The sequence below is a fragment of the Trichosporon asahii genome, assembly GCF_000293215.1.
Source record: "Trichosporon asahii var. asahii CBS 2479 unplaced genomic scaffold scaffold00005, whole genome shotgun sequence".
Lineage (NCBI taxonomy): Eukaryota > Fungi > Basidiomycota > Tremellomycetes > Trichosporonales > Trichosporonaceae > Trichosporon > Trichosporon asahii.
The window spans coordinates 312,744-338,813 of record NW_014040919.1 but is presented as its reverse complement, the minus strand read 5'-3'; the positions used below and the strand labels follow the sequence as shown (position 1 = coordinate 338,813).

Genomic DNA, 26,070 nt, shown 5'->3' with positions numbered 1-26,070 from the left:
CTCGGCGCTCAGGATGGCGCAGGATGCACAGAAGACACAAGACCGGGTGAGATTCAGGTCATCTAGGGAAACCGGAAGTCATGTGCATCGGACGTGTCGCCGGTAGAAATTGGTGAACGGCGAAAGTGAAGATCAGCCACTTGTTTATGCAATGGGAGTGGGTCCTGCGCCGAGTCTCATAGGCACATCATTGCGCAGAGCCCGGCGAGGCCGACGGCGAGTCAGTCAGTCTAAAGTCCTGGCGCTCAGGTTCTCCAATGCCAGGCAGCAGCAGACCCGATTCATGTCGAGTCTCGTGACGGAACAGTCCTTTTCAGTCGGGCGCCACACTGGTCGAAAAGCCAATTCATGGCTTGGAATTCGGGAGACCCAACCAGCCAAAGCCACTGATCTTTCTCCTGTCGTGCCGTGAAGCCTGGGGACATGGGCAAGTCGCGTCGCGTCCTCCTTCAGTGTGCGGAGCGGAGCGTGGGCTGCGCACTGCGGGCTCTATAAGCTGCGGCAACCGACGGTACGCTGCGTACGCTTGCACGGCATACGGCGACTGGACACTCCACGGGCCGTGACAATTGTGTGGTCTACTCCGCCCACCGCGGCCAGTCCATCAGGTTCATTCTCGATGCGCTATGCGCTATGTCCGTTCCGCCCACTCCGCAGACGCTACTGCCGTCGTCGCACTCTCCGCTATACTTATGACAACTCATGGGCAAAACATATAACTACTTGACCGTCGATGCAGCCGCACCCTGACCAAACGACATGTATCGTGTTTGACGGTTGAACCCACCGTGCATCCGCAAGCTTACGGTGGACGGTACGGCTTATCAGTCGATCAGACAGGATCCGCATATCCGCCAGGTAGTGGGGACAGCGATCTGCCGTTCGGTCAACCGCCCGTGCAGTGGTCAGCCATCGGTCATGGCGACCCAGTAACGCTCGATGCATGCTGAAAGAGGCAAGTGTCGATGTTCTCGGCAGGTTTGGGTCGGGCTTGGGCGTCAGTTGGGTCAGGCGTCAGGGAGGCAAACGAGCAACCTCTGACCTGGGCGTTCGTTTCCGTAAGTGAAGTGCATGTCTGAGACTGAGCGCGGCTCAGCTATCAAAAGACTATCGAGGGGTATCATTTGAATCATCATCAAGTCAAAACTGCTCAGAATCACAGTTCTACAAATGTCCAGTGGCAGTTGCGAGTTGCAGGGTCGGGATTGATGGGTGGTGGTTGGGGGAATGGGTCGTATCTATGCAAAGCATGGCAATTCTACTCCGCTTGTTGTAAAGAGGATGAAATAAACGTGGGGTTTGAGGTGGAGAGTGCTGGGCACTCCCGTGAAGTTCTAATGGCAGAAATGAAAGAAACGAGCTTTCTTTTCATGTCTAGACAAATGTGCGCCCGGCACACTCGTTCACTAAACGACGACGCGCTTAGATGGCACCGTTGAACGGAGCCTTCTTGGGAGCCAGTCCACCGGCAGTCTTGAGGACAACGGGGACGACGATGAGGGCAACCATACCCGCCTGGACGAGGAAGTAGACGATCGAGTACTTGAAAACGATCTTCCTGCGCTGCTTGCGGACACGCAGCGAGTAGATGGGCGGGCGGATCTGCTGGCTGGGCGAAAGCCAGAACAGCATGGTCGCGTGGAGACGGTCGAAGTAGGGAATGAGCATGGGCGGGGTGAGGAGGAGCAGGAGAAGGTGACAAGCGATAAAGTCGGCAGAGTAGAGACCCATCTCGATGGTCTTGACAATGAACTCACGCGCAGGTTGCGAGAGAACATGGGCGCCAAGACCACGGTTGAACCAAACACCAGTCCACCAGGCACGGTTGGTCTCGTCGTGCTTGAACTCGCGGGAGAGGAACAGAGCAATGAGGATCTTGAAGATACAACGCTGCACCGCAATGACAGCGATGACACCCATACACGTGTGCGAGGCGTTCCAGCGCTCAAGGTACCAGAGGAACTCAAAGAACGCTACCATTCCAACAACAGCACCGAAGTGGGCAATAGCAGCCATCATGGCACCGAACTGGCTCGTGCACGAGTTGACGCAAGGGCCAAGGAACAGCGAGAACAGGAAGAGGACCAGAAGGAAAGCCATGTTCCAGACGATGGGGCCGAGGGCGACGACAGCCAGGCGCAGGAGGGCGGGGACAGTGATACCAGTAGCGTCGTTGGGGTCGGGCCAAGCCTTGACGAAGAGGTAACAGATGACCATGATAACGGCCATGCAGATCGGGCCAATGATCTCACCAACGAGGATAGCACGCCAAGGAGCACGAGGCATGTCGCTCGAGAGCTTCTCCGAGGGGAGACCCAGACGCTTGCGCTTGAAACCAGTGATACGAGTACGCGACAGACGGCAGTAGCCAACCCAAGAGTTGGTGTGCGCACGCGAGTTACCACGCGACATCCAGCGGATAAACTCGCGGTAGTCGATGATGAAGTCGGTGTACGAGAACTGGTGGGGGTTGAACAGGAACGGCGCAATGCAGAGACCGACCACGGTGATCCAGAAGTAGATCAGGTGGGGAACCCAGACCGAAAGTGTGGCGTAGAGGAGAAGGATCAGGGTACGGATACCAATGTAGATCGAGGGGCCAGCGAAACGCGAGTAGAGAATGCTGAACGATAGGCGCGTAGTGGCGAAACCACGACCAGTGGCGATGTAACGAGCTCCACCGAAAGTCAAGTTGTTGACGATCGAGTGCATGTAGATCTGCGTCGAGAACACCTCGAAGACGGGCGACAACGACATGAAGTGCTTGGCGAGACGGATGATCGCACGGCCGGTACCACGCTCCGTGAGCTCCTGGACGAAGAGGGGAACGAAGGCAATCCAGAACACAATGAAGATCGAGATGATACAGCGCTTGATCCACTTGAAGACGGGCTGGAGGTTGTAGCAAGTCGCGAAGTTGTCGTCACGGCGGCCCTGAGCGTCGTAGTGGCACACATCGACCGAGGAGTTGAGAGTACCCAGGAACAGCAGGGTCAGCATGATAATCTGAACCGACATCATGACCAGGATGTTGTTGATGTGGAAACCGGGGTGTCCGTAGTAGAAGGTCAGGAAGCGGTCCATAGGAAGCTGAGTGCCGAGGTAGTAGTACTCGCGAGAGAGCATCTGTTCACCCATACCAGTTCCGATCTTGGTCTGGAAGTTGAGAATGGTACCGAAACCGAGGTCACGGCCCTTTCCACACTGGTAGTACTCAGAGTGCTTGATGCGGCCACCGCGGCCGAAGGCGTTCATACCGGCGTAAATGTCTTCGTTGAGGTGAAGACCCTTCTGAGCCTTGGAGACACCACCACGAGTGTTCATGAAGATCGCGTTCAGGAAATCCGGGTGACCGTAGTGGAGCTTTCCACCAATGAACGATAAGGCACGAGCCGCAAGAGTACCGAACGTCTGCTCCTTGCCGGCAGCAATGTCACCGAGAATACCAATGTTCTCAGAGAAAATGTATTCACGGGCACCGACAATGGCGACGGGGAACTTCTTGAAGTCCTTGTGGCCCTGAGGAGCGTACGGCGACTGGGACGAGACCTGGAACTCCTCGAACTCGCCAAGGACGTTACGGATCTTGAGACACTCCTCAAGGTAGTTGTCCTGGTTCGCGTCGATGAGCTGGAGGTATTCTCCACGGTAGAAGACGATGGCGTGGTTCTGGTTGTCCGACTTTCCGTCACCAAGAATGGGGTTACCGGGAAGCTCGATGCGGAACTTGGGACGACGGCGACCGTTAGGCAGGATCTCGGAGTGACCGTCAATGAGGGCGGAGAAGATACGGGTCTCGCCGCCTTCCTTACGGGCGGGCTCCTCATCCAGGTAGGCGATCTGAAGGTCGGGGTAGGCACGGAGGAGGAATTCGGCGTTCTCGTGCTCCTCCTTGTTGAACTTGGAGTAGCGCTGCATGGAGACGACAAACTTGAACTTGCGGCGGGACATACGCTCAAGCTCGCGCTCAAGCTGGTCGGTGTTGCCGCCGAAGAGCTGGACGACCTCGGGGTTCTCGACACGGTAGAGGAGCTTGATGGCCTTGGAGTAGTTCATGAAACCAGAAACAGTGCGGTAAAGAGTCTGCGCACGAAGCGAAGCCCAGATACGAGTACGCAGAGTATACTCGGGGGCGGCAGACTTGAAACCGACAGTGTAGAAGGGGATGTCGTCGGCACGCTTGGTCTCCTCCTTCTCGTCGGAGGCGAAGGGGTTCGAGGGGTTGTACATCTGCGACTCCTCGGCGAGAATCTTGGTGTCCTTCACGAAGTTGTCCCACTCGATGGGGTGGAGCTGCTTCAGGTACTCGAGGAGCGTAACACGGGTGTTCTGGTCCTCCTCACGAATGATTTCACGGAGTGAAAGGAGGATCTTTTCGGAGTAATGAGGAACGAGAACAGTGAACGTGGGCATCGACTCGACGGGCAAAGGCTCAGGCAGGGTAGTCGTGAGCGACTGCGAGAAGAAAGAGATTCGACGCTCAGCCTCAGAGCCCTTGGGGAAGAACTCGACCTTTGACTTGGAGTCGCCCTGAGAGATGAAGAACGCAGGGGCGCGGAGCGTACGCTTTCCGGGCTGGTCGGAAGCAACCTGGTGGTAGAGCAGGCGCTGAACGTGGTCGATCGACAGCAGGTGCTCGCGGTACATGGAGATGATGACAGCGTTCCAAACCTGGGAGACAAGGACCTTGGGCTTGTACTTGACCTCCATGTCGGCAGTGGCGAGGATCTTGGCGTAGATGCGCTTGGGCAGACGGGAGAAGATGTCACGCCAAGGAGTCCAGATGCTCATACCGATGGCGAAGGAGCGGACAATCGAGAAGACCGTGTTCCAGATGACGTACCACAGGAAGGTGTCGAGGAAGAACAGGATCAGGTCCATCACGAACATGACAGCAAGAGTGAACTTGGCCTGGTTCTTGCAGAGGTTGTGGCCGAAGTACTTGTCGTTGCACTGCTGGATAACCATTCCGGTCATGACACCGATGGGGTCACGGAACGAAAGCGTCAAGAAGAAGTAAGACTCCGTCAGCTTGCAGCCGAAGATCAGGACCCATAACAGGATCGAGGTCGCGCGAGCCGAAGGCGACAAAGCCGGGTAAGACGCCGTGAAGGTCTGGTTGGCCAGGTACTTGCGGCTGCGTCCAGCGACACGGTCGCCGAACATACGTCCAGAAGGTACGACCGAGAAGACAATGACGACGACAACCGAGATCGCGAACTGGATGTACGAGAAGATCTCCGACAGACCGCTGGTCTGGTTGAAGAACGCGATGAAGATTGACGGCGCAAGAGTCAGGAAGAGGACGATACCAAGGAAGACGAGTCGTCCGGCCAGGTGAGAGGTGTTGTTCCAAGACGTCGGAATGTAGCTGAACTCGGCAAGGGTGGCACCAATCATGATGATCGTAGCCACGGCGCCAGCGAGGGCAGGCATAGACCAGGCCATAGCGCGAGTCGGCTTTCCAGTGTCGGCGGGCGAGTAGATGCGGGGAGCGTTGTAAGCAGTGTAGAACCAGAAGATCGAGATGTGAAGAACCCAGATACGGTTGAAGTTGACCAGGAGATGGAAGAACGAACGCTTCTCAAGGTACGTCTTGAAGAAGACCTGGTTCCAGTCGATACGGTCAAACTTCATGAAACGCTGAGCCGGAGGAAGATCGACAAGACGCTTCTTGTCATTCAGAACGATGCGAGCAATGCCTTCCGGGTACCAGAAGAGCTGGTTCACGTCATCGTAACCGATAATCTTGTCGTGGTCGCGCTCACGACGGAGGAACTTGCCGTCGACAACCTCATAACCCTGATCACGCAGGAACTTGTAGAGGGGCTTAACAACAGCGCGGAGGTACAGACCCTCGGGAACAGCCTCCATACGGTTCTGGCACTCGGGCGAGCGGTAGTAGTCATCGGCACACTTGAAGATGAAGCAGAGACACTCCGGCATGAAACGGACCTGCGCAGCCTCACCCCAACAGAGGAGGTAGAGGGCGACCTGACGCAGACGGTCATACTGGCTCATGTTGTTCATGGCAGTGCGCCAACGGCTCATGGCAGAATCCAGCGACTTCTCGCGAGCAGTGGCCGGGGCTGGGCCCTTGCCACGTCGAGCAACAGAACGAACGCGCGAAAGACCGGGGTTGTTCACAGCGCCGATCGCGTCATCGAGGTCAAGCTGGGCGGCAAAGTACCACTTGCGGTAGTTTGCGTGCTCTCCACCGATGTAATCGGCGTGCAGCGTCAGGAGCGCCTGATTCGGCGACATGCGCGACGCACGCGAGTCGAGCTGAATCATCAGGAAGTCGTAAATGTTGCGGCACGAGTCCTTCTGGAAACCGAACTTGTTGGCGAGATCGATCAGCACATCCTCGATCTCTTCCTTGGAGAGCGGGATGTTGGCTTCCTGGGTCCAAGAGGGGTAGGGCTCGCGGCCGCGGTGGCCCTCCTTGGACTCGGTGTAAGTGGGAGTCGACGCGCGCGAGGGGTAGCCCTGCTGATGAGAAGCATCAGATGCCGGGTAGTTGGGTGCATCTGTCGCGGTCGTCAGCGAAAAACGCACAGCCCCCAAAGTCGGAGGAAGGTGGAGCACGCGAACTCACCATTGCCACTCCAGGCGCTTTCCGAGGCCCAAGTCTCACGGCCCATGCCACCGCCCTCATACCGGGCTCCTATGTCCGACTCGGTGTCATAGTACGGCTGGTACTGGCCGCCTCCAGTCGAGGGGTGCGGGACACCACCCTCCTGATGGCCATAACCGAGCTGAGGCGGGTTGAATGGGTCAGTCGCCTCCGATGTTGGCGAGTAACCGGACGGCTTTTGGCCGTCCTGATACGACATGATGCTGGAAAGGTCAGCGCCCGTCCGGCAGTGCGACAATAGTCGAATGTAGGATCGGAGGGTTGAAGTAGGGGAGGCAGGGAATATAACGGCGAGAGCGATGCACCTCCAGCCATTGTAGTTGGGCGCATAAACACAGCATATCCGTCACCATGTTTGTTGCAATGTGCACGTGAGGAAAACAGGAGACGATGACCTCACGCGAGGTCTGCCGCTTGTCGTCCGTTGTCTTCGCATTCCCCAGCGCCGCAGAGTGCCGGATATTGGGTGTCGATGTTACGTCGATTGAGGAAACACTTACCTAGAGTGCGGGTAGCCTCGTGGGGCTCTGTCGACGCTTTGCCGTGTTACAGCAGAACTTTACGAGAGTATGGGTGGGTGATGCTCGTTACTCTATACACGGTATGCTGTATAAAGGATAGTGCGTTCGAGAGGTGACTTGTCGAGAACAAGTGTGTCGACCGGGATGTTTGGCGTTTTGTCGGAAGTAAAAGGGTGGTGTGGGAAAAGTTGAGCGTGCAAGAGTCGTGAAAGTGGATGCAAGAGAGAAGAGGTCGGGGTAGTGGGGATGGCGGAGAGGAGGGGAGGGAGGAGGGGAGGAGAATAGGTTGGAGAGGTAGGATAGAGGATGAGAGAGATGGAGCGATGAGGAGAAGAGACGATGGAGCGAGGGACGTTGGCGGGCGGTGGTGCGGTGTGTACGGTGGATTCGAGGTTCTTGGTCGTGGTCGACGGAGGGTGGATGCAGTGCTGTGTGCATCCAGTGGTGAGGGGGAAGGCCAGTGCGGTGCAGGCTAAAGGGACGTTCAGGGCGCAGAGCGAGAGGAGGGCACAGAGGGCACACTGGGGGGACGCCGGAGGGCCAGGGCAGGGGCCGAGGGGAAGAGGCCGCGTGAACGAGCCAACGAACGACGAGTGCACAGCGCAGGCTGCCAGCTGCCAGGCGCCGGGCAGGCTCAAGGCCACGAGTGCAGGGCACACGGTCCAAGGGTGAAGGGCTCATTTAGCACACTGAGCGCTGGAGCGAGACGCGTGAGACGCAACCAAGGGTCACTATGGCCAAGGGTGCCTACGGAGCACGATGCTCGGACTAATCATTCGAAAACCGGAGTAAGCAACCCACGGGGCACCTTCTGCTCCCGCTAATGCCGCAGCCTAATGTGCCTTTGAATTTTTTTCCTCCTTGCTGTTGTCTGCGAGCCAGGGTCTTTTGCTGTGAACCCTGAGAACGCTTGCTGCGACGTGGCTCGATGGGCCTGCATAGAGTTCGGCGGAGCGCTTGGCCTGTGCTTGAGAATACGCTTGGCATGTGTTTGTCAGGAACGCGATCACCACCCAAGCATGTTTTGCTGCGGACAAACACTGCTGCCCAGCCAACCTCGTCCAGTCATCCATCACCTAAGCAATCATGCTACGCCTGGGCCGCACACACCAGCTATCTACAGCTGGCTGACGCATGACGCGTTATGCTCGCTCTCCACCATTCATTCTGCCAGCCTTCGTGCTGCATGTTCCCAGATCTCACGGAGAATGGGTATCGAGCTATCGAGGTACCCACTCTGACCCACAACTGGACCAAACATGCCCATGCGCGCAGCGCAACCCTCGCCTTTCGTCTCTAGCTTGCTCTTAGCCTCGTTTCTGCGTCCTCTGACTCGCCATGCGGGCGAAGATATGCGCTGCCACCACAGGACATTGAGGACATCAGATAAATGGGGCGTGGACTGGAACGCAGCAGGTCACTTTACGCACTCCCAACCCGCAGGCTCGTTGGTTCCCCTCTTCCTGACCGGCACCCTCCCTCCGAGATCAAAGACGCAGACGGAGGTGCGGACCAACGGCAAGGCAAAGCAAGCCGTCTGTGACCAGGGTTGGGGGAAACCCTGTATGAACCGGCGGCACAAGGGCACCGACTAGTAATACCACGCTATCGACACGCTTCCCCAAGGGCCGCAGGGCCCACAGGGGTTTAGAACGGGGCCAGACAAAAGGGTTTTTCTGGTCACTCCATTGCTCCAGCAACCTCTCAGCATATCGTCCACTGACTGCTGCGAGGCCATCGGGACTCCGGCTGCCCAATGAACCCCATCTACGCTGGTACCTAGACCAGACGTCTTACGCGCGACATCAGTTCAACCCTGTCGCGCCTGCCAAGTGCACCAGCGGAAAAGTCGCTGCTGCCAAGATGTGAATCACTGGTTGCGCCTGCTCGCCCGGACGCGACTCGGCGGTGCATTGGCATCGTCATCATGTTTACAGGATACGGACTGGTCTCACAATCACCCACCCTTGGCGGCAGCCTGGCATGTGGTTGGCTGTGGCACCGGTGGTCACCGCCATAACTCTCACTCTCCCTGACTCCCACCGATTCGCAGACCACCCGCATGCCTCGCATGCGATCGCAGGCGCCTGCGCTTCGCCGGCTCTGCAATGCACAGAACCGCCAGCCGTCAGTCCCACTGTTCCGGTAGACAATAGCGATGCCGTGACGGCGTGGCGCTGGGGCCTGTCCCCGCCCTCCCTACGGCGTCGCCTCGCTCAAGCGCTCGCGCTCGCCCTTACGGCGCCCGGTATGCACGCGACCGCGATGTCCCCTCACAGCGAGAGCGGACTAGCGTTGCGCAGCAGGCAATCTCGCCCCTATCCTTGTCTCACCTTTGCATGCCGGATGTCGATCCCTTGAAGCTTTGCAGCTTTGAAGGACCTCAGCGGACTGCCGTTTCCGCCGGTGCACGTGATCCGGCCCACGCGACTAAAGTCTCCCACGATGCAGTGGCACCTTAACGACACCTCCCTCCACCAGCGCCAGTCGCAGCCAAAACAAAGTGATGCAACCGGACGTCCTCAGCAACACACCGAGCGACATGGCGCTCGCGTCGGCACTGGCAGCATGGGACGTTCCCAGCACATCAGCGCAGGGCTCTCATCAAGCTGAAATTCTGAAAGTGAGCACCTTTGGAACAGCGTGTGACTGACTGCAGGCTATCCAAATCGCTCGAGCGCATGTCTTCCCTCGTGACATTGCGACGAGCCGAAAGCAGAGTGCGTCTTCCCCCGAACCCACAACCTCTCAGACTAGCATTTGAAGTGTAACTCACTGATTTCAGGTGTGACCCCCAGTGTTACCGCTGCTTTCTCGCTCCTGAAGACCGAGGGCAAGCTTACCGAGCTGTACCAGGACTTTACGGACAGCGTCCAGAATCGCTTCTACCTGGTGAAGAATGACCTCGACACGTACCTGTCAGCTCTCCAGGTAAGCTTGAACCCCGTCAGCACTTGCTGATGCTCAGCAAGCAGAAGCTGCCGAGGATCATTCGCAGGTCCAAACCGTCATGGCGAGCATGCTTGACCGAATCGCAACCTGGCAGCGGGCTTGGGGCTCCCCACTGCGACAGCTGGAAGAGTGAGTCGACAATGGAGAAAGAGCTAACTCTGCAGTGGCCGCTTCGTGAGCATGTTCACAGCCTTCTTCCAGCACCTGCTGTACGCGAGTCTTCCGGCCACCTTCCCTGCATACCTTCTTGACTTCCTCGCCCAGTCGCTCGCAGCTCTGTCGATCACCCCTGGTGACGAGTACCAGCTGCAGGAACGGCGGCGTGTTCCGGCCCCATCACCACACCTGCATCGCTTGAACGTGTTACCCCGCTTCGCGACTTCGCTCATGCGCGTGGCGTACGACGAAATCGAGAAGATTGCGCAGGAAGCGGCAGCGCTCGGATGGGAGGAGAGACGACTTCAGACCGCGAGGAGGACAGTTTCAGATTCTGTCGTGGCGTGGATGTCAAGTGTTTTTGAGAGTGAGTGCGCGTTAGTGGAGAAGGCTGACTTGTCAGACTACGAGAACCCGCAGGCAATGCTGCGACCAGTCTATTCTCGCTTTGATTACTATCTCTGCAAGGCGTTCTTCGATATCCGGTGAGGCGTGTGCAAGGCTAGCTGCGGTTCCGTGTCTAGCTAACAGTCCAGAACGGACGAGCTGTTCGACATCATAGTCGACTTCCCTGACTCGATGGCTGCACTGGAAGACCTGAGGGTGGGTCTGGGATCTGTACGACGTTGACCCCTCAGGATTGTCTCGTCAAGGTTGATCAAAGGAGCCAGTTGGTGGAGAAGCTGCGAGCAGCGTAAGTCGAACAAAATCTATCTCGAACTGACAACAACAGAAACCTCAAGCGACTCCTTCATCCCGGAGCAGAGACGAAGGACGTGATCACGCAGTACATCAGCACGATCCGCTGCCTGCGCATCCTGGACCCGTTGGGCGTGCTGCTGCATAAGGTGGCTGAGCCTATCAGGCGCCATCTGCGAGATCGGCCCGACACGATACCGCAAATCGTTGCCGCGCTCGTCGAAGGAGAAGAGCTGCAGGATGAGAACGACCCGGCGTCCGTCGAACCGCTAGCGTTTACAAATGACAATACGGTAGAGAAGTTCTGGGACCCTAAGTGGGAGCCGGAACCGGTCGACGCAGCACCTGGTAAGCTTTCGGCCCGATGCGTGAGCTGACACGTAGAGTTTAGGACCGGGAAAACTGTCGACATCGTGGGGACGCTGGTGTCGATTTACGACTCGCACGATGCCATTGTCAAAGAATTGCAGTCCTACCTTGCCGGACGACTGCTGGACATTGACGACTACGATGCCGTGAAGGAGGTGAGCTTCCTCTTGGCCCCGGTTAGCTGACTCCCAGGTCCGCACGATCGAGTTGTTGAAGGTTCGCTTCGGCGAGGATGCACTACACGTCTGCGATGTCATGTTGAAGGATATGGCGGACTCGAAACGCATCAACGACCACATCCAGCAGGATATCACGTCGATTGTGGAGCCGCTGATAATCTCTCGCATGTTCTGGCCCGAGGTCGAGCAGTCGTCGCTGCACCTGACGCCAAAGCTGAAGGAGGTCGAGGAGCAGTACGGCGCCGCGTTCAGCAAGTTCAAGCCCGACAAGCACCTGCGCTGGGCCCAGGAGCTGGGCAAGGTAACGCTGAAGCTGGAGATGGCAGACCGCGTAGTCGAGGCCGAGGTCACGCCGCTGCAGGCGTGTGTCGCGGAGCTGTTCGAGACGCAGGACCGCTGGGCGCCGGCTGACCTTGCCGAGCGTCTCGGGGTCGATGAACCTGTCGTCCTCTCCGCCCTCGGCGTGTGGGAAGGCTACGGCCTGCTGCGCGAGGCTGGCGATGTCTGGGAGACGGTCGAGTATGAGGACGGATCGGGCTCCGCCATGCAACAGGAGCGCCCACAAGGTAGGCCTACCTTTGACCATGCTAGAGCTGACATCAGTCGCGGGCTTTGCGCAGACGAACCAGAACGAGGACGAGATCCTTGAGCGCGGTGCGGCCTTCTGGCCGAGCATCCAGAACATCCTCGCGAGCCTCGGTCCACAGGCGCTCGAGAGCTTGCAGCGCACGCTGGCGCTGCAGCGGACATACACGCTGACGGCGGACGAGCTGCGCGTCGTGCTCGAGCGCGCAGCAGCAGAGGGCACCGTCTCGCGCTTAGTGGATGGGCGGTGGCTGCTCCCCCAATAGCTAGTGGCATAGTTGTACATGCAGTTCTAATACAGTCTAGTGGTCGTGGTCGCCGACGAGCAGCGCGAGTCCCAGCGGGATCAGCATGCCCGTCACAAGCAAGAAGGCGCGGGAGATGGGGCGCGAGATCTCGTCGCGCTCGGTGTGGCAGTCGCTCTTGTTCAGAGGCTGGATCACGGTCGCGACGTACAGGAAGCTGCCGCCTGAGAAGAGGAGCACGGCACCCGTCCACCAGCTCAGGCCGTACTTCCCGTCCGCCGCTGCGCCGTTGTTCGCCCCAAACATACTGACCAGGGCGTAGGTCAGGATAGCGCCGAGCGGAGCCGAGAGCGAGAAGACGAGCAGGCGATTCTTAATCTGCGTGTGGTTCAGGTGCAGGCCCAGCAGAGTCGTGGTGAGACCGAGCGCGGCGGGCCCTTTGTGGATAAGCACGGCCAGGAAGACGATGAGCCCCAGCTCCGCAGTGCCAGTCAGACTGCTCGCTCCGAGGGCGATTCCGTCCGCCGCGCCGTGAATCACGAGTCCGAGCGTCGCGCTGAGTCCGCTCGTTGGGTCCGGGGACGACGGCTCAGACGAGTCCTTCGGCAGCATGGGGTGGCTCTCACCGTGGCTGTGGAGGTGCGGCGGGTGCGGCGTGAAGGTCTCGACGAGGAGCATGAGCGCAAAGCCGGCGAGGAGGAAGATGCCGATCGTGTGCATTGAGTGCGGGTCTGCTGCCATCATCGTCACGACACCTTCGGGGATGATGATCGTAAGCGCGGCACCGATGAGCAGACCAGTGCCCAGAATGGAGATGCCCGAGAGCGCTTTCGCTGCATGTTAGCTGATACCGCTGGCGTGGAAGCTCAGAGGAGGAGATAAGGGTACGAATGTGATCTGGTGCGACGCTGGCACATCGCGTTATTCGACTGGACGGAGGCACAGGGCATGATGATCGCCGCCTCCACTCTGATCGACACCGAGTATCGAACGCCATATTGTTCGCACTCGGCCGGTCGCCGAGAAGCGACGTGGAACGACGAGAACGGCTCCGATCTCGATCTCGATCGCAATCTCGTTCGACGACGCCCGAGACTTGGCGAATCACGCCGCGAGTGAAGCAAGTGATTCAGCCATTGAGTGAATCAGCACGGAGAGGACCTCAGCGGTACCTCGGCTCGCCAGTCACACTGTTATCTCGCTAGTTCTGGTCCGTCCGTCGCCACCAGTGTCGCCGCGCACGTCGCCCACATCGCGCCGTACAATGATGATCGTGCCAGCGTCTGGTGTCGACACCAGCATACCCAAACGAAGAGCTATACCCCTGAGGCAGCTGCGACTCACGAGACATGCTGTCCTTGAAGACGAGCGGAATGGATCCTACGGCCATGGACGCGGCCGTCATTGCGGCGCACTGGCCAAGGAGAGTGAGGAGCGGCATCGGGCTGCTGCTTGCTGTCGGGTCGGTGAAATCGCTAGGCTCGGGGAGGGTTCGGTGTGAGATGTTGGGATGCGGGGAAGATCGATTGTTTCGAGGTCTCTTGTTTTGGCGAGAGGCGAACGTGCGTCTCCAATGTGAGGCGAAGTGACGGGCGCAAGAAGAGGGAGAAAGAAAGTCAAGAAATGCTGCGGGCAGAGGAAGGCGAAAGTGTATGAGTAGAGAAGCAATATAGTGAAGTGAAGAAGGAAGGGGGAGGCGACGAAGAAACAAAGGTCGGGAGGGAAGGCTGGGGTGGAAGCTGATATGGGATCGGTGAGGTACGCCCTTCCTCGGATAGGTTGATGGGCGTTGAGGGGCCATTAGCGTCGTCATAGCCAGCCAAGCCAGAGCCCGCGATTCCGAACCTGGCCTGCGCCCTGAGGCAAGGAGATCTTACTCTTGCTGTCTGTGATGCATACCTGCTTCGCTGTCGCATGCATGTCAGACGACCTCCACGTTCTCTTGCTGCTTATCGCTCTTCGGCGGCTGTGGACGGTGAGAAGAATCCCAGGGCTCACCTCCCGCGCGCGGCAATGATTGTCAGCTGTCAACTGAGCCGATGGGGACGAGGAACGGAGCCAGATCTTGGTCCAGGTGGCCGGGATATCCTCGGAACATCCCTCGCATCCGGCGTCCATCCCCACCGCCCGGCCGGTCGCTCATCGCTCGATATCGTCACATCCTTGTCAAAGCCGATTGCAATAGTCGTATCATTCCACCCCTCCGTCTCGCCTCGCGCTCTCTATATAGCTCGTCAAGTGGCTGGGACGACCGCGATCGATCCAAAACTCGCCGCCCACCTGTTCGGCGTTGCCCGCATTTCGACTCAACCGTCACTCGTCCTCCGTCATCTCCGCTGCTGACTGATCGGGCCCGCCTCAGGTCGACAACTCTTGCATTCTTTCTTACCCGCAAATCTTGATCACGCGGCGTCATGTCCGAAGCCGACGCCCCGACCTCGGGCACTCTTGCCGGGCGCGAGTTCACGACTGACGACTACTTCAACACGCAGACCCCGCCCGCCGGGCTCGAAGAGAAGACGAAGCGGATGCATGACTTCATCCATAAGTGGGCAGCTGTTCCCGATAAGAAGCTCGTTGTTGTTACTGTGAGTACCTCTTTCCTCGCAAGCGGGGAGCTCCGCCGGTGGTAAACTAGCCGGTGATGATGTCGCTGGCAGTCGGGACAGGAGGTGGAGGGGCGCAGCTCAGCTGCTGCGCAACGTTAGAGCCATCGACCGAAAAAGAGGGCGCAATGTCATCGTGGTGAACGACAAGCGAGATCGGCCGGCTTGCTCTTTGCAGGCAGCGTGAAAGCTCTGTACGCAGCTCCACTCCAGGCCAGCTCAAGCACGAGCAGTGACATGCCGCACAATGCTAACCCCAGTCCGGCGGCACGACCGTCCCGCTCGAGAGCAACACTGTGCGCTTCCTCGACAACTTCAGTGCCGGAACGCGTGGTGCGACCTCGGCTGAATACTTCCTGAAGAACGGATACGCCGTCATCTTCCTCCACCGAACGCACTCCCTCCGCCCGTTCTCGCGACACTACTCCCACTCGCTGAACCCGTTCCTGGACCTTCTCGAGATTGCGCCGTCGTCGTCGCCGAACGCCGCTGATGGATCCGAGATCCGTGTCCAGAGCGAGCAGGCGCTGAAGCTTCTCCCTGTCCTCAAGGCGTACAACAAGGCGCACGAAGAGGGATCCCTGCTGGGTATCGAGTTCCAGACAGTCAACGACTACCTCTGGCTCCTACGCAACGTTGGACAGGAGATGCAGCCCCTTCAGCGCCGTGGTATGTTCTACCTCGCAGCGGCCGTCTCAGACTTCTTCCTTCCCGAGGACCGCGTGGTGAGTCTTCCCTTTAATGTTTCAGACATTGTAGCTTACCTCAGGCCGAGCACAAGATCCAGAGCAAGAAGGGCTCGCTCTCGCTTGAAATGGACCAGGTGCCGAAGGTGCTCAAGCCACTGGTGCAGGAGTGGACGCCCGAAGGCTACACTGTTTCGTTCAAGGTTAGTTACGCAGAGACTTAACAGCTAACGACCAGCTCGAGACGGACCAGAATCTCCTTGTGCCGAAGGCCAAGGCTGCGCTCTCTCGCTACGGACACCAACTCGTGATCGGTAATGAACTGCACAAGCGCAAGCACGAGGTCGTCTTCATCGAGCGAGTATCCCGTGCCAAGTCGCTCGGCAACCCCGCAATCATGGGCGCCGAGACCCCGCCACTGCGCAGCACGCACCCTTCGTCCGCCGCTCTGTCCTCGCTCGCGTTGACTGACGGAGGGGAGCAGCCGGAGAAGGAGGAGTTCCGCGAGACGTGGCTGTACCTGGACAAGCTGGCTAAGGGCCGTGTCCCGGGGCCTGACGAGTTCGAGCCCGAGATTGAGGAGTACATCATCACGGAGCTTGTCAAGAGGCATCAGGACTGGATCAACGATGCCGGACCGCTCAAGAGCAGGCTTGCCGAGCTTGCCAAGGGCCAGTAGAAGTAGCAGTCTAGAGAAAAACAAGTCATATGCATAGCTTTTTGGACATCGGGAACTGCCATGTAATACTAAATCAATCCAGGGGGCTTCAGGCTTAAAAACAGAGCTAGAATGTCAACAAGGGCAGCGCAGACTGGCCGCAGTCAGGACCTGGGTAGGCGGCTAATGGTTGCCTTGAAATGAGACCCGAGGCAGTGTGGGCGCATGCCTTCATCACAGTGGTCCGCAGCAACGCAATACGCCCAGGCGTGCTCGTGACTGATGAGATTCCAAAGCTCGAGGGAGAAGGTCCCAGGGTCCGCGTCACATAGATGACGTAGACCACCGACTGTCTTGCGGGGCAGTCTTTTGTTCTCGCACATCTTGTCGAGGGCGATCGCGCACATGTCGATGTCACGGGCTGCGCTGCCAACGACAAAAGCAACCTGAGGGCGCAGTTTTCCCTTCGATAGCTGCTCAGCGCAAGCGAGGTGGAGTTGGCGCCACAGAGGTTTACAGTCATACTTCTGCAAAAAGCCAACAAAAGCGAGAAGCTCTTGGCGAGCTCATGGCTGCTGTCGTCAGCCGGAATGGTGAGCTTGGCGTTAACAGCGAGCTCCAGGAACAAATCCACTGTCAGGCTCTGCTCGAGGTCTGGATCGGAGAACTGCAAAACCTTGTCACTGTTCCCGGACAGCTCTGAGGCATTGGCGAGCACATCACTAAGGTGTGAGCACTTTGTGGCATAACGTTCTGCCCTCACCTGTAGTAGAGCAATGTCCTAGAAGGCGCCTTGAAACGGACACCGTTGGATGAGATGATTGTGAAGTCACCCTCAGTTCACTTGTCGCTGTCAGAAATGGGAGTGGTAGTCTCAACTTCAGACATGGTAGGAGACGGTGGGTTGGTGAGAACGAGACGACCAGCACAGTGAACTTTTATATCCTCTCCACGCGGTACATCGCCCGTATGGAGTAGGGCCGTAGGATCACTACTCACAACTGGGTCCCTCGGCTCTCCTCTTCCCACGAACACAGTATCCAATCAGATATGGTGGAGCTGCACATCTCTCCTGGCAGCATAACAGAGCTCTGGAAGACGGGATCATCTGCAGATATTTCCGATTCGATCTCGGTGGGGACAAGATCCACATGAGTGGCGCAGAAAATCTCGTAATCCACTCAAATTGACGCACACCTGCTGAGTCCTCCGTTTACTGTAATCTACGCCCGCAAGACGCTCACTACACACCTATGTCGTCATCTGTGTTGCTATGATCTATCTCATATGCGGAGTCTTCCCACCCACTCTCTCACAGGGCATAACCAGGGTCAAGAACTCCCTCGTTCCAGCCCTCATCTCATCCTTGCATTACTCGCCATGAGCGAAGAATCACCGTCTCACATCAAGGAGAGCGAGAAGTGGATTCTGGGAGACATCACCTTGATTTCAGCCGACCGCGTCAGCTTTCGCGTCCCCTCCCGCGCTCTCTTCACGGCCAGGCAAGTCCTCCGGTTGCAACGCTGACCTCAGTGAGGTGTTCTCGGAAGTGATCGAGCTCGGTGGCATCAAGACGCTCGAATTCTACGATCCCGAGCTCGAAAGCGCAGGGACTCTGGACCGTTTCCTGGACCTGGCGTTCAACTCTGAGTTGTCCCCCACCTGTGTCTCAGAGCACCCGACCACGGCCGAAGTCGAACTCACCCGCGAGCTGCTCGCCCTCGTTCGCTTCCTGCAGAAGTACGAATGCTGGAGTCTCTTCCGCCAGCTACGCATGTGTGCCACCGAGCACGTGAAGAGCAAGGAGCTTTCGGCGCACACTGCCTTCATCGTTGGTGCTGTGGCTGAAGAAGTTGATCTCTGCTCCGCTGCGCTCCAGCACGCCTGCACCGTCGACGCCGACTGGAGACTGAACCGGCACTCTGCTATGCGATACTGGATCTGCGCCGCGGATCCTGGCTCGGTCGAGCGCTCGCTGTGGGATCTCTTACCGGCTGCGTATGCCTGGGCGTGGAGTAAGGCGTGGGCGCAGGGGATGGGCGCGGTTGAGCACCGCCACTCGAGGCAGCATGAGCTGTCTAGGGTCATTCCTGAGTTTAGGAAGGCTGTAAAGGAGACGGAGGTGCGCGACTCTGCAGGAAAGTAGGATGTGTTTGCGCCACAATTTGTTTTAGTCTTACGTACGGGCCAAGAAGAATCATCGGAGCATGTACCATTGGAGAGACGATGAGACGGGCGCTGCCAGACGCATTTGTGATGAGATTCAGATCCGTCACGATGTTAGACCCTGGTTGACCGATGGTCTCTTGGTGGACTCAGGCAAGAGTGGAGCATGAAGTCTGCGCATACAGAGCGTCATGGTACTCATCAACGTCTCCTTCACAACCTCCTCAAACTTCATGTCACCGCTCATGACTGAACCACACTCCGGTCCGAAGGAGGTCATTGACAGCGCCAAATGGACTGAAGGAGACTTCAGCCTCGTTTCGGCTGACGGGGTTCGCTTCCGAGTTCCGTCCCGTGCACTCTTCGTCGCTAGGTATGTCGCACGTCATTCAACGCTGACAGGCAGTGAGGTGCTTGCCACAGCAGGGCAGTCCGTCGGATGGGACTTGTTGGAGTGGGACTTCGCAGACCCCCAATTAGAGAGCGCAGCAGTTCTTGACCGCTTCCTCGAACTCGTCGTGAACGGCAATCTGATCCGGCTGTCCCATCACGATCCCGTCGACATGGGACCCTGCGATCGCTATTTGCATCTCCTCAACTTTCTGAAGAAGTACAAGTGCACCCTCGCTCTGCGGCTGTTCGAGCTGTGCGCACATGAGTACCTCGTTCAAGGCGGTATGCCGAGTCGAACCGTATTTGTGCTGGGTGCAGCGTTGGACAACCCCGGTTTGTGCGCTGCCGCGCTCCAGCGCTTTTGCACTGATGACATCGAGAAACGCCTCCACAGCAAGGTTCATGAGCTCTGTGGCGCTGATCCCGGCCTGGTCAGTGACGAGCTTTGGGAGCATCTCCCCCCTCACTATGCAAGGGCGTGGGTGGTTGCCTGGGCCGAGGGCAAAGGTGTGCAAGATCACAACACCGACAGGGCGCACACCTTGGGAGGCGTTGTGCTGCATTTCGTCAATCGACTGAGCAAGACGTAGCCCAGCAATCAGTCCACAAGCAGTTAGTGCCTGTATTGATGCAAGTCTTTCTGGACACCGGTGCTTAGCCGTTGCTTACGGAGGAACCAGGTCTGCTGGCTTGGGTCTGGAGATTGTGAGGCACATGCGGGAGTTCTCACTGTTGCCATCTGTTAACTTCAAAGTGGCGACCCAGTTGAACTGGCGGTCCGTAACCATTCACTTACAAGCACATCATAATTCGAAAGAATAACAGACGACGTCCAATAGAACCTGAGCGAGAGTGCGTGCACCATACTTGCAGAGCTCGACATAGTGAACCCTGCACGGCAGCCATCGTGTGTTGACCCGCCCGGCCGATCCAAGGGGGCGTAGAGTCAAACACGTCGTTTGGCTCATATTTAGAGGTTCGCGCTACCCCAGATGTCACCGTTTGTCCCCTCTGGAATTCAACCACCCGTCAAGACCAACAATGTCCGACATCTCCAACGTGAGGGACCACCACTTGTGGAACTTTGGCGACTTCATCCTCATATCCGCGGACAGAGTCCGTTTCCGCATCTCTTCGCGCAGCCTCTTCATGGCTAGGTGGGCTTCCTCAACTCCCAAGCTAACTGTCAGCAAGGTTTTCGCCGACGCTGCAGAGTGCGCAGGGTCAAGTGAGAAAACATTGGAGTTCACCGACCAAACCATCGAATCTGCCGCTGTACTTGATGTCTTTATGCGCCTGGCTGTTTACGGGGAATACTTCCTGAGTCATTTCTTTGGTCCCTCCAAGGACAATCTTGCCGACCTCGAGGACTGCCAACGCCATATGAACGTTCTGAACTTCCTCAAGAAGTACGACTGTCCCATCTTGATCCGCCTCCTCGAGATGTCACTCTACGACTTGCTTCCCTATGACTCTGTGCGCCGCATTCCCATCTTCTTCATGGGCGCGGTCTTGGAGAACCCCAACATTTGTGCAGCTGCCCTGGAGAAGATGTGCAAAGGCAGTTTTGAACAGCGTACGAACACTAGCCCGCCCAGAGTCTGCCCCGCCGATCCGGGCAGTATCAGCAACGACGTCTGGAAACTTCTTCCCCCCAAGTACGCACGCGCTTGGGTTGTTGGGTGGGCGATGGGAGAAGGCGCCGGCGGTCACCTCAACGATCCTCGTCAGCACAATTTGGATGAAGTAATTCGATGCTTCAAGTATGCCACCGAATCGTACGACAGTGACGATGAAGCCGAATCAGATGACAGTGACGGTAAAAGTGAAGAGGTCACTTGAATGTGCCATACGAGCATGCATGGTTTTGTTTATCTCTGGGTGTTTGTGCAGTGTTCGGACTGACTCCTCAGCAAGGCAAACGAGTGCACTTTTTGCGCCTAGAGCGTAGCGTTGACGTTCGACATGATGTGGTCAAGTTCCGTCGTAAGCAGTGAAAGCTCTCCAAACACACTTTTGGCACGCACCCACCACTCTGAACACCCCTCACATTGCATTCATTGCCGCTTGAGACTGTGGAGTCATATGCATAGCGTTTTGGTTGCTTCTATCTATAGTACGCTACACCTCTTCGTCATCCTCATAACCACCGAGGATCTCCGCATCCTCATCGATGGGCAGCGTCTCGTATCCTCTCCTGAATCCGAGGCCACCGTCCCGTCGAGCCCAGGAGGGGAGATTCCTCTCCACCGCTCCCCAGGCGACGCTGATGAGACCGAGGAGGAAGTACGGCACAGAGGCCAGCGTAGCGAGTACCTGGTTGTCGCGATACGCGCGGTGCTCGTCGAGCCTGATACCGCCCGCCCGTCCGCCCTTCTGCATGTACCAGTATCCTGCGAGTCCGGCCGCCGCGAAGGGGATGAGGGCGATCGTCGCCCAGAACATGCCGCTCTTGCCTCCGCCGCCGATGAGGCCGGGACAGGCATGCTTCGGTCCCTGGTCCGGACGCTCGCCACCAACGCAGCTGCTGTAGGGGATCTTGCGGTACGCGGTGCGCTCGTACCAGAAGCCATCACTGGGTCCGTTGACGTAGCACTGCTCCTCCTCTGTATCCTTGGCGAGGGGCTGTGCGCCGTCAACGAGGACACACTGGCCCTCGCTGTTGCGGTAGTAGTTGAACTCGCATTCAAAGTCCTCGGGAGCGCAGGTGCAGTTCTTCTGAATCTTTTGCGGCTGCGTCAGCTGCTCGCCGATGTAGCAGTCGCGGTCGCGGATGCGGCGGCGGTAGAGCACCTGTCGGCCGAATAGGCACTCCTCCTGGCGGTTCTCGGAGGGGGACCACAGCTCAAAGTCGTCATGGTTCGGGTCGTCCTCCTTCAGCTCGCACTGCCGCGTCTGGACCGCAGAGAAGTCGAGGTGCACGAGCGTCGATTTCGACTTGCCTCCGCTGCTAGGGGAGTGGCCGATGAGGAAGAAGCGGCGCGAGGTGTCCTGCGGCACCGTCTGAATGGTTTCGATGCGCAGCTTCTCTCCCAAGCTGTACGTGTTCCATGTCAGACCCTCGTCGAGGGTGTACAGCACGTGGTCGGTCGGCTCCTCGTCGTTCACGAGAACAATGATGGTTCCACTGTCGCCGTACTCCCACATGTGCGCGTCCTTGTGCACCTCTTCCCAGGTGAATCCGCCGTCGCGGGTGAGGAAAACGTCCGAGTCATCGTACGCGGCGAGCTCCTCGCCGACGTTGCCTACGCCGAGCATGAGACCAACGGCCGAAGGGGAGCTATACGTCGCCTTAGGATCGCGTCGCTCCGTGTATCCGTGCAATTGGAGAGAGCACGACGTACGGCGGCAGTCATACTCCTGGCCGAGCGAGTCTTTGGCAGGCGGGATGAGGCGCTTCCAGGATCCACCATCGTTGTGCGTGATGCGCGTCTGAAGCTTCTTCTTGCCACTCATTTCGGCATCCTCAGGGTTCGCGACGACGTTGACGACTGCGATACCGTCGAGGCCGATCATCTTTTCGAAGTCGACGTAGCCGGCGGCGTTGCGGTTCACATTTTCGATGGACATGCCGTAGTACGTTCCGTTTGAGTTGGACTTGAAGATGGTGCCAAACTCGGCGCCCTTGGCCGCGCTCATCGTCATGTGGACGAAGAGTGCCTTGGTGCTGCTCTCCAGAATCGTGTACGCGTGGTTGTCGAGGGTGATGCTCGGCGGGAACTGCGCTTCCGCGAAGTGCTTGCCGTCCATGGACACCTGCAAGCGAAGCTGGCTCCTGTCTCCCTCAAGCTCTGCAACGACGAGGTATTCAGCAAATGTCGCTGAGCCCACGACGTTGTCGAACAGCTTCTCCTTGTTGCGGTAATAGTTCCGGCCAGCGATGAACTCCAGCGGGTTTCCGTCCGGCGACCGCTGCGATCCCCTCTTGTCCTTGTAGCTCTCGCAGAGGATCAAGCGTTCGTCAATCTTGAGCTTCTCGTCACGCGCCCAAGTGCAGGTCCTAACGTACGTATCGATGCCCTGCCAGTCGCGGCCGTTGTTGGTCGTGTAGAACGCCTTGGCGTGGCAGTTGGGAGAAATCGTGTCCGCACATCCCTCGCTGCCAGTATAGATGAGCCAGTCCGATTGTGTCGGGTGGAAGTCGAGCGCCGGAATGCCGAGCGAGTTGGGGTCCATCGGCAGGTTCATTTGCTGCCATGTCCTGCCCGTGTCGGTCGTGTAGATGATGATGCGGTCGGTCGTGAACAGGTAGGCGCGCTCCTTGTCGTTAGGGTGCATGGTGATCGCGAGGAACTTGCGGTCCTCCCGCACCTGACTCCACGAGTAACCTTCATTGCGGGATTGCCACACTGTGCCGTCCGCCATGTGCAGCAGGATCGTCTCTGACTCAGAGAAGTAGAGGTAGCGGTCGATCTTGCTGTCGAACGGGTGCGTGACGTGAGAAACCTTGCCGTCCTCGGGTTTGGCGTCGCCACACTGCTTCTTGACCTTCTCATCGAGCTTCTTGCCCTTGTTGCGGTCGCACGTGTTGCCGGGGATCAGGCGGTACCCACTGGAGCCCATGTACGTGTCGTCTTTGTTCTGACACGTTCCGGGGGGCACAATCTCGGGACCGGCGGGGACACACTTATTGTCCTGGCGCACAAAGTTGAAGTCGCACTCGTAGTCCTCCTCTGTGCACGGGCAACTGTCCTCGTGACCGACGGGGTCTTCAAACTTATTGCCAACATAGCAACGCGCATCGAGCTTGCGGCGGCGGTACCACTGTTTGTGGCCCATGATGCACTCATCGTTGTTGTTGCGGCGCATGTACCACTTCTCGAAATCGCTGTCCTTGCACTGGCGGGTCTGTAGGTTGGCAAAGTCGAGGAATACGCTGGCGTAGCGCCCATCCTTACCCGCCTCTTTGCGCGGAATCTGGCCGAGTGCGAGGAACTTTTGCGACTTCGAGTCCGGAATTGTCGTGAGAACAGCAACACGCATCGTGATTCCCAAGTCGAGCTTGATCCACTCGTTACCACCGTCGTAGCTGTAGTGCACGTGGTCGGTTGGCTCTTCGTCGTCGGCGATGACGAGAATGCTGCCCTGGTCGCCGAACTCGTATTTGTGCGCGCCCTCCTGGATCATCTTCCAGGACACGCCGCCGTCAGTCGAGAGGAACGTGTCGCAATCGTCGTAAGGAAGCAGATAGTCGCCAACGGAACCGACAGCCATGACGAAACCTGGCGCGGTCGACGAGAAAACGGTGCCCATGTTGTGCGACTTGGTGACACCATGAACATGAAGAGCACAGTAGTCCGAGTCACACCGGTACTTGTTTCCCTCCATATCGGTCTCTGGAGCATCGATATAGTGCCAGTTGGAGCCGTCGTCAAACGTGATGACCGACTGAAGCTTCTTGTCCGCCTGATTGTCCACGACGTCGTCCTTGTTCGAGACAATGTTGGCAATACCGACACCCTCGAGACCCTTCAGCGGCTCAAAATCGACGATGCCGCGAGCATTGCGGTTTGTGTTCTGCAGCGACTCAACGAAGTACTTGCCCTCGCCGGACGATGTGAAAAGCGAGCCGATGCCTGCGCGACGTGACTGAAGAATGTCGACCATGATCGAGTGCTTGGACGAGTCAACGATCGTGTACGCGTTCTCGATGAGGTTCGGCAAGGCTGAGTGCGGGAACTGGGCCTGGTTCCAGTTGATGCCATCGGTCGAAACGAACATGTGCATGGGATCGCCCTCACGAGCCTGAAGCTCGGCACCGGAGCGCACAGCAACGACCATGAACTTGGACACGATGCCGAGTCCAACGACACCCTTAGCGTACTTGCCAATGCCAAGATCGACGTACGTCTTGGTCTCGAACCAATTCTTAGACGAATACAGCCTGCTCTCGGAGTGACCCGCCTCGTCCGGCATGTTCGGTGAAGCGACGCAAAGCAGTAGGTTGTCGTCGGCTTCGATCTCCTTCTCCGAGTGCGCAAACATACACTGCGTCGTGTAAGGCAGCAGCGGCTGGAGCTCAGAGTGGAACATGTCCGTCGTGTAATACGACTCGCCATAGCACGTCTTGCTCCCGCCCCACGGCCAGTGGCCCTTGCCCTTCTCGCACTTCTGCGCCTGGAAGATGATCCAGTCCGGCTTGGTAGCATGGAAGGACAGTGGTTTGCTGCTCAGCGTAGCTGGGTGTTCCGACTTGAAGGACTGCCAGCTCTCGCCGCGGTTGTAAGTAGCGTAGTGCGTCGTGTCTCGTCCGATCGCGAAGGCGACGGCCTTATCGTAGGGGTGCTCGACGAGCAAGGTGACGTCTTTCACCTCATCGGCCTGCTTCCAAGACTTTCCCTCGTTCTCCGACCGCCAGATAATACCCTCATGTGCGTCGTGCATAAGCGCCACCTGTTGTTAGCTCCACCCCTCCGCACGATCGCCCACCTCTGAGTCCTCGAAGTAGAACAACTTGGTCGGCAGAGACTTGAACTTTGTGATCTCGACGCCGGGATCGCCACCCAGCACGGGGAGCGCCCAGACGAGGAGCGAGAGGACGAGGAGGAACATCCTCGCCCCTGCCCCGAGATGTGTCCGCATGGCGGTGTGCTCGAGGTGCCTTCCCTCAACGTCCAGTGTCTGTCTGTCTGGCCTACGGCGTGCGAGATGCGATGTAGTGTGCTGTGCTGTGTGTGTGCAGATGCAGAGTCCTTGTGTATGAGATGGGTAGTCGGTTAAGGAGCGTGGTGCAGCCGGGTCAGGATCGGTGTGAAGTGGGAAACGATGAGAGCTCTGCGATGTCAATGTCGAGACCGAGAGCGGCAATGACGGGCGGACAGGGGGCGACGAGCGAGCGGGTCCTGCCAGCTGCCAGGCACGCTGTTCCAGCGCGTGTCCCTCCCTGTCCCTGGCCCGTCTCCCTTCCTGGTAATGTCGCCACTGTGGAGGTGGAGGTGTGAGAGTGCGTGTGTCACCTTTTATATGTACTCCTCCCCTTTAACACGTCATGTCTGACCTCCACTCGCACTCTGCCGCAATAAATTTCGGAATGCAGGCGACAGCTGTTGACTTCATCCACCTTCCTCGACTTGTGAGTTTCACTTCCCTACCTCCTCGATATGATGTTCTACATTATCTACATTGTCTGAACGGTCCCCGGACCTTGCAGACAAACCTTTCTATCAACCTTACCACTGATCTCCATCACAACGCTGAACATTCTTCGAACTTGAAGCT

At 57.9% G+C, this 26,070-nt stretch overlaps 8 protein-coding genes across 8 annotated transcripts; 5 read left to right on the top strand and 3 right to left on the bottom strand.

Annotated features, from left to right (window-relative positions):
- Positions 1-1,422: 1,422 nt before the first annotated feature.
- Positions 1,423-6,836, bottom strand: A1Q1_04611 (1,3-beta-glucan synthase; the record flags this gene model as incomplete). Its single annotated transcript, XM_014328044.1, has 2 exons — positions 1,423-6,530; positions 6,599-6,836. The coding sequence occupies 2 exons, from the start codon at positions 6,834-6,836 to the stop codon at positions 1,423-1,425; spliced, it is 5,346 nt and encodes a 1,781-aa protein (XP_014183519.1).
- A 2,864-nt stretch (positions 6,837-9,700) lies between these two features.
- A1Q1_04610 (uncharacterized protein) lies at positions 9,701-12,162 on the top strand (the record flags this gene model as incomplete). Its single annotated transcript, XM_014328043.1, has 10 exons — positions 9,701-9,781; positions 9,837-9,878; positions 9,925-10,089; positions 10,134-10,239; positions 10,301-10,751; positions 10,803-10,869; positions 10,931-10,960; positions 11,010-11,281; positions 11,357-11,489; positions 11,527-12,162. 10 exons carry the CDS (start codon positions 9,701-9,703, stop codon positions 12,160-12,162), a joined length of 1,983 nt encoding a protein of 660 aa, XP_014183518.1.
- A 238-nt stretch (positions 12,163-12,400) lies between these two features.
- On the bottom strand, positions 12,401-13,748 carry A1Q1_04609 (uncharacterized protein; the record flags this gene model as incomplete). The annotated part of the gene is made up of 2 exons (XM_014328042.1): positions 12,401-13,170; positions 13,688-13,748. The coding sequence occupies 2 exons, from the start codon at positions 13,746-13,748 to the stop codon at positions 12,401-12,403; spliced, it is 831 nt and encodes a 276-aa protein (XP_014183517.1).
- Positions 13,749-14,757: 1,009 nt separating this feature from the next.
- Positions 14,758-16,314, top strand: A1Q1_04608 (uncharacterized protein; the record flags this gene model as incomplete). The annotated part of the gene is made up of 4 exons (XM_014328041.1): positions 14,758-14,931; positions 15,210-15,674; positions 15,719-15,838; positions 15,889-16,314. 4 exons carry the CDS (start codon positions 14,758-14,760, stop codon positions 16,312-16,314), a joined length of 1,185 nt encoding a protein of 394 aa, XP_014183516.1.
- A 1,359-nt stretch (positions 16,315-17,673) lies between these two features.
- A1Q1_04607 (uncharacterized protein) lies at positions 17,674-18,439 on the top strand (the record flags this gene model as incomplete). Its single annotated transcript, XM_014328040.1, has 2 exons — positions 17,674-17,714; positions 17,827-18,439. The coding sequence occupies 2 exons, from the start codon at positions 17,674-17,676 to the stop codon at positions 18,437-18,439; spliced, it is 654 nt and encodes a 217-aa protein (XP_014183515.1).
- Positions 18,440-18,704: 265 nt separating this feature from the next.
- On the top strand, positions 18,705-19,442 carry A1Q1_04606 (uncharacterized protein; the record flags this gene model as incomplete). Its single annotated transcript, XM_014328039.1, has 1 exon — positions 18,705-19,442. One exon carries the CDS (start codon positions 18,705-18,707, stop codon positions 19,440-19,442), a length of 738 nt encoding a protein of 245 aa, XP_014183514.1.
- Positions 19,443-19,893: 451 nt separating this feature from the next.
- On the top strand, positions 19,894-20,694 carry A1Q1_04605 (uncharacterized protein; the record flags this gene model as incomplete). Its single annotated transcript, XM_014328038.1, has 1 exon — positions 19,894-20,694. The coding sequence occupies one exon, from the start codon at positions 19,894-19,896 to the stop codon at positions 20,692-20,694; it is 801 nt and encodes a 266-aa protein (XP_014183513.1).
- Positions 20,695-20,973: 279 nt separating this feature from the next.
- A1Q1_04604 (signal sequence binding protein) lies at positions 20,974-25,236 on the bottom strand (the record flags this gene model as incomplete). Its single annotated transcript, XM_014328037.1, has 1 exon — positions 20,974-25,236. One exon carries the CDS (start codon positions 25,234-25,236, stop codon positions 20,974-20,976), a length of 4,263 nt encoding a protein of 1,420 aa, XP_014183512.1.
- Between the last annotated feature and the right edge of the window lie 834 nt (positions 25,237-26,070).